This window comes from Gavia stellata, chromosome 4, assembly GCF_030936135.1.
Source record: "Gavia stellata isolate bGavSte3 chromosome 4, bGavSte3.hap2, whole genome shotgun sequence".
Lineage (NCBI taxonomy): Eukaryota > Metazoa > Chordata > Aves > Gaviiformes > Gaviidae > Gavia > Gavia stellata.
Genome location: NC_082597.1, coordinates 74,926,375 through 74,933,660, shown reverse-complemented (window position 1 = coordinate 74,933,660; position 7,286 = coordinate 74,926,375). Strand labels below are relative to the sequence as shown.

General features: G+C 42.5%; 1 protein-coding gene across 1 annotated transcript in view; it reads right to left on the bottom strand.

Moving 5' to 3' along the window:
* Nucleotides 1-1,902: 1,902 nt before the first annotated feature.
* ST8SIA1 (ST8 alpha-N-acetyl-neuraminide alpha-2,8-sialyltransferase 1) overlaps nt 1,903-7,286 on the bottom strand; it is a 125,928-nt gene continuing 120,544 nt past the window's right edge. The window contains exon 5 of the mRNA XM_059816983.1: nt 1,903-2,429. Coding sequence (XP_059672966.1) covers nt 1,943-2,429 — 487 coding nt within the window. The 3' untranslated portion in view covers nt 1,903-1,942. The remainder of the gene's footprint in view (nt 2,430-7,286) is intronic.

Genomic DNA, 7,286 nt, shown 5'->3' with positions numbered 1-7,286 from the left:
ACTATTTAATCCAAATCTCCATGTTACAATTTAGCACTGCCCTGTAATCCTATGGAACAGTGCCCACTTTATGCTTGGAATATCCATATTTAGAAAGAAGATTTTATTATGAAACATAGGTTTAAAAAGCAAAACATGATTTTTTTTTTCCAGTGTCCTACATAGATCCTTGAATTATTCATATTTAAAGAAGAGCCATGGATTTTGCTTTTTTTTTTTTTAATTATATCTATATAACTTGCAGCTGGTAGTCTACAAAGAGAGACATTATCAACATATGATAGGACACATCCCCCAAAATACTAGCATTTTGGAACTAAAACAGGTAGCACAGGAAATTGTTGTGGAAACCTGATGACATTTTTTTGTTTCAACACTTTGACTAGAATTTCAGCTACTAATGATGGAAGGATAAGAAAGAGAACACTGGTCTGGATTTCAAAGTTAATGGTGATAACGTCTTGCAGCTGAAATTACTGAGCTGGTATTCTCTTCTTGTCCTACAGTGCTAAAGCAAAGCAAACAAACAAAAAGATTTCTCATTTACATGGCGATAGGACCATCTGCTGCCCAAGTAATAACTCAAAATAAAACAGTCCTTCAGGCGCTGCGCTGGCCGGAGCAGCGCGCATGCAATGCACGCACTGACATAATTCACCCACTGCAAGGAAAGAGGCTGCCTTACATAAGGGCATGCCGTTTTCCTTTTTTACTTTTTTTCTTGCAGGCTATGCAGTTTTTCAGTGCTCTCAAAGGCTGTTTTATTTTTCAGACTATCTTTAACCAGAGACAATCTTGTGAGAAAAGTACAAGTCTTTAAGGCTAACGTTACAATCCAAGCTAATCACACAAAGAGAAAGGATTTTCGAAGCTTCAACTCATTTTAAATGACACTTACATTCATTTCTGCGGTTTTTCTGCTATAAGCAAATGAAGAACCCCATTCTGCATTCCACTGAACACCTCAAATCCCCTTGAGAGTCAATGAACATCTGGAGTCCAAATGAATACAGAATTAATCCCCAAGGCTGGACAGCAAAACAGGTCAGGAACCATCCCTGCTACAAAAGTCACTGTGGAAATCTTGCAGCAGGTCAACTGAAACCAGGCTGCTCTTCACTACTGGTTTTATAACACAAGTTTTATTTTCAGACCAATTTCTCTTAACCAGCTCTTGCCCATAGCATAGCATTAGCATAGCTATAAGTGCAATGACCTAAACTATTCTGATAAAACCTACAGCAAGTAGGTCTACCCATACTCAGTAGCGAGGCATTCCTAGGACATTCTTCTAACCAGATTCTTAGCACCCTTCACTCTCCCAAGAGTCTTTGAAGGAGTTGATGGTACTCAGCTCCTGGGGCTTTTAAGCCTTTCCTTTTCCTTTCATTGGGGGGGGAAAAAAAAAGTAAAAGAAAAAGAAGGAAAAAAAAAGAGAAAGGAACAAAACAAAGAAAGTCAACAACACACACATGCTCTCCTACACACACACCCCACACACGGTGGAAAGGAAAAAAAAAGGAAAAAGGAAAGTTGTACGAGGTGCCAATCTGGAATGAAATGGATTTTTGAACAGACAGTCATATTTGGCACTGTCAGCAAAAGCTTGTGGGTGGCCTTGTGTCTCTCTGAGCCTTAATGCCCTTTTTACATCAGTCATTTAAAAACACCCCCCCGGAAAGTTCAGCTGTGCTGCTTCTGACATTATTTTCACAATGCTGCTGAATGGACTCGATGGAGAGATTCACTTTCCCCCACCCCAGTTCCATAAAGCACTATACATTAAGGACGTATTCCATTTGGCCTTCAAGTAGCATTTTTATGGTCCATGCAGATCCATGATTATTTTCCCTTTAAAAAGAATCAACAGAAAACAGAAGTCTCTGTTGGAGAGCATGGAAATTAAAAACTATTGGATCTCCCAAACCAACTCCTACGATCCTCAGGCAGAAGACTGGATTAAAGGGTCCTCACATGGTTCTAGCTGCATTCTCAGTACACCATTTTTATGAAGAAACCAGAGCTGTAGAAATTCCTCTGGCATGGCGTGGAATCCAGAATCGGGCAAGACATTGTCATAGTAATGATGGCTAATAAACTTCCCGTGCAGGTCCACCGAGAAAGGCCAGAAGCCATAAATCGTTACTTCTTCACACAGACCAAGGGCGGCACTGACTAGGAAAAGTCCTGTGGAAAGGCGTTTGGCATGGATACCTTTGCTCTTCCAGAACTTGCCAATGTCACGCAGGAAATTTGGGTTGGCGAAAAGGACCGCCTGCTTGGCGCCGAAGTCCTCCAGGGTGTAATAGACGCGTAGGGAAGGTCCTGTCCCCGTCTTCATCGAGAAGGCTGGCATGTAGATGTAGCTGTGGTTATACACCTTCACGCTGTCCACAAATGCTTTTCGAGACCACAGCAGATTCTGGAACCTGTAAAACAACAGAGAAAAACCAGTTGGTTTTCCCAGTCATTTCAAAACCCAGCTAAAAGCTGCTCTTCACACACATATTTACAATTACCTGCAGACCTTTCTTGAGCCCAGAGAAAGTCCAGACAAACTTCTGACTGTCTGATACTGCCTCTCTTCTAAAAACATAAACCTGAATAGACAGCTGAAAATGATCTGGTATCCTGCTAACTCCAGAAACCAAAATGTTTATGATTTTGTCTTTTCAAAAAACCCTGAATGAACACTGACAGTTTTCCTGAAAATCAATCATTTTTAGTGACATTTTTCTTTTTGTCCGAAACCCAACTTACTTTTTTCAGGCACAGAAATCCTTAAAAGAAATTTTAAAGTCCATGTTGTTCTTGTTTCTTAAAGGCATACTAAAAAAGAATCCAAGTAATGTGCTGAACAAGCAATACCAAGAAAGATTTAAATAGAAACTTTGGACTTACAAAACTTGTAAGAATTGGTTTTGTTACACCTATATAGTGATTTAGGTTGTGCTACCATAATAGCTAATTCTCGTTCTGGTACAAGAATCTCAAAGAACGTACTTTGTTACCAACAACAAAACAGAAATCAATGACTTGTCAAGGATAAGCGGCACCACAAAAATTCAGCAAGAGGCACCAAACAATATTCAGAGTTGGTGTTTAAGATGGCATGATTCACATACTGAGCAGGATTAAAAACGGCTGGTATTTGTAGCACGCAAGTTAAAGGAAAGACTAGTTGGCAACTATGAGGAGGGCAATCTATACGTACAGGTTCTTTCTCTAATACGATAGTCTTCTCATCTCTTGATATAAAGACAACATCAAGTTACAATTTCTTAAATTGCCAATGGCTATTTGCTGATGTTTATTTTATCCCTGATGTTAGATTTATATACTACTCCAAAACAAGTATCCTGTCAAGATTATAACCTTTCCTTGCCATATGCTTCTGGATATGCCAAGAGGAAGGAGACATCTGGCAGGAAAACCTAGGCCATTCACACACACCAAAACTTGGACTGATGTTTCACCCGTCCTGACGTCTGACACTAAACAAATCACATTTCAGTAAAATATTAAAGTATCACTAATATGTATCATTGGATGTAACCCTCATGGAGGTCAGCCAGATCCACGGGTAAAATCCAATACCTAAACCACAAACTTGCTAAGTAACAGGAACACTTGCTGTTCTGGGGTGTCGACTGCATTGGAGGGTACCTTTGCATGAGAAAGTCACTACAATTTACTCTTGATAATCTGCTTTCTTTCCAGAGTCATGTAATATTCAGAGCACCAGTAAGTCCTCCCCACCTTTACCACGTGACAGTATGTACAGACTTCAGCATGCAGGCAAAGTTTACTACGTTAAAAGCCACTTCTGCACAAGCCTCAAACGCACTCCTTTCATTGCAGCTGGGTTGCTCTCCCGCATGTGATCCCTAATTTTTTCTCATCTCCAAGTGCCCATCTTGCCCTTTGTGCTGCCTCCTCTCTCTCAGGTTCCTGCAGCTAAGGCCAATGTGTCATGACTGATTTCATAGTCACGCAGCACAGGAGTCAGAACAAAAAACTTGAGACAGCAGCACTGGGTTTTTTTCCTTTCTTTGGTGCAGGCAGAGATAGGTATAAGACGACCTTTTTTAAAGGGTTATGAAGAGATCAATTTTGTGTATAGACCTCTTTGAAACAACAGCAAGAATCACACACGCAGCAAGATACACAGATTTAAGTAGGATGCCAGATGACCTCAAGAAGCACCAGACGAAATTTCAGCCGTAACAATTGCCAACAAAAAATACAGCTTCAACAGCATTGAAATGTCTCATGAACATGTGCCAGGTTTGTTGGAGTCTTTGTTTTGGCAGAAAACTTGAAATATTCCTAACAAGTTGAAAGGTTTTGTCGGCATTTTCAACATGCCATATTTGGCCTCCTGATTTGCTACAAGTTTCTTTCAAAATTTCCTTCAAGTGGGATTAGAATAAAGCTTGTTTTGAAGCAAACCCCCTGAAATCTGCCTGGGTGTTCATTACTGTTTTGCTCTGCAGATCTGCTCCTATTGCATGGTACTATTTGCTAATGTAGACAAAGCCACTGTCTTCCAAGCAAGAAATCAATTCAACCTGAACATACAAAACAAAACAATAAAATAATTTCATAACTTATTGCATTTGGCATTCTTTTCTGTAGAAATAGCCAAGACACAGCTGAATATAAAAGGTCAACCAAGACCAAGGTGCTCTGGCAGAAATTCATTGTCTGGCTGTACTTTCTCGCATGGGCCTTCTCACTCCATTACTATCAGACCTTTAACTAAGTGTTCACTAAAACAGGCTTTACCATCCTCTCTTTCTAAGGAGCAGCAAGACAACCTGTCAGATTATCAGATAGAGGAGTTGGGTCTATCCTATCAAACTTGTTCCATTTCCATCAGGACACAGTCACTGAGGGTAAAAAATAAAAAAATCCCTAGCTTAATACTTTCAATATTCACCTAGGCACTCAGAGCCTCAGTATCCAAACCCAGTTCTAATAACCCTAATTGCTTATAAAAGGTAGAATAAGACCAGCAGCAGGCTTTTGGACAATCCCCCTCCCCATAACTTGGGACATCCACTGGGAGGTGGGAGGTGCAGGTTCAAACTTCTTTTTGCAGTAAGGGGAACTTGAGCACACAGCTTGATGTGATGGGGTCCCTGCACCTTGGCTGAGGAAGGCAGAAACAGGTCCTCTGTCACTCTTGGAAGCCGGTTTCACCATGTCCTTTCCCACTTACAGCTAGTTAACAAATTTCAGTTCAGATGGCAAATAGATGTGGTTATTCTAAAACTGCATTTTTCAGGAAATTTACTATTCACAGAAAAGCACTGCACAGCTCTAAGATGAATACATTAAAATTGCTCAGATATAGTCACAGGGGGCCAGGGACTGTCTCTGAATATTCATTTGCTATCATTGCCACAACATGTTTACGTGTCTTCTAGATAAATCCCTCCAAATGCCTTAAAGTAATGAGACGTGAACGGCACTGCCATGAGAGCGGTGCATGGGAGGGACTTCACGCAGAAGGGACAGCATTTGTCATGCTACTGCAAACTGTCCTTCAGGAACATCATCACCTCCTGGAAACCCGTGCCTCATTCAAATGATCTGGATTGCCGTGTCAGTAGGCATCACACCCAGTTCAACAGATGGACATTATACAGGTGGCCAGGAGCCCATGTAGAAGCATAAAACATGCTGATTACGGCTGGTCTGATGGTCTAACACAGCCAAAAAGCTGCTGCCCATCTTGCGCTCCTCATGAGGGGAAATATTAGAAGCAAGTTAAATTTTCTGTTCCTCATTTTTAAAAATAGGAGCCCTGTCTAGCTTTCTGACATTTCACAGGCTGGCTAGAGGCTGAGAAATCTGGGGACAAGTGCTGTGCATCAACAAGTTTCTAGAAATGGTACTGGAAGCTCAAGTGTATTTTCCTTTAGCTCCCAATCCAGACAAGGAGTCCTGCAGGCAGCCCCATTCCAGCGGTGGCTTTGGGGGTACCATACCGCATCCATCCCAGCAGACAGCGAGAAGGCTACTCCATGCCTGACAGAGAGACCAGGAGGGCTTTTCCTCTGCAGCTGACCGGCTCTGTAGTGCACGTGTGAGCATGACAATATGATTCCTCCCTGCTTGTCCTGGCATGGACGCCACCAGCCTGGTGCAGTCCTTGCATCCAGATGGGCAGAAACGCCTTCCCTCGTGCCAATCCTTGCCCGGCCTTCTTTGAATGAGGAGCCTCTGGTTCCTAGTTAGAGCTTGCCTCTACCTGACATGCTTTGAACCCTCAGTACTCTCAGTGGCACAGCCCAGAAGCTGTGCAGCTTCTCCCCACTCACGGGGCTTCAAAAGAAACCCATCAAATGATCCAGCCCCTCATGCAAGAGTGCATCTCGGGTGACATTATCTCTCCAGCTCAGCTCTGAGCAAGAAACAGCTGAACGGCTTTCAGGGTCATCCTCTGACCTTCTGCAGTCAAGCTCACACAAATGCATGGCGGGTTGCCAGCATTTAGATAAAACTGGAGCTGGAATCTCCTGAGCCCTGAGCAGCACCTGAAGACTATGAAAGCTGCTCAGCAATTTGCAGTAATGCACCCCAGCAGCTTGATGGCAGCCCGGAGAGTTGCCGATGACTGTGAACACTGGTGAAACCAGATCACGGCACATTCAGCCCAGGCGCTTTACTTCCACCGCACTCATTAATGGAGAGTGAGCCAGTAAAATCATCAGCAACACATTTTTGCTGTCAGGTCCGTATGACAGATCAACTTAAAAAGTACAACTTTCAACAGGCACGAGTAGGCACAGCTGCACAGATATCAGAGAAATAATTTCCTTGATACCAGCTGTAGAGTTCCCTCAAACGCTGTGCTCTACTTTTCCAGAGAGAACCACGCATCCAAGAGAAAACTGCCAATCAAAGACTTAAGAGCATTAAGTGTTTTGGTTTTTGTTTTTAATCTGTTTTTAATGTTCTCCTTGATGTTCTTTAGCAGATATTCGGGGACAAGACTGCTCTCTGGTACTAAGAGATGATTTCCAGTAACCACAAAGAATTTGCTGCAGTGACATTGAGCTAACCCACTTGCAGATAATAATGGCAGCATTTTCTCGCATCTTGGTTTCTTTTTGATCTCCCCGAAGAGTCACTATCTCATGCTTGTGATGATACCCCAGTCACTTACTGTGTTGGCATCTGCAAAGTCACAAGTTCAGCATTCTGGATTAATTGCAAGTTGACTTATGGGGGGGGGGTGGGGGGAGGAAATTGAGTAATGAGGGGAACAGCTCGGA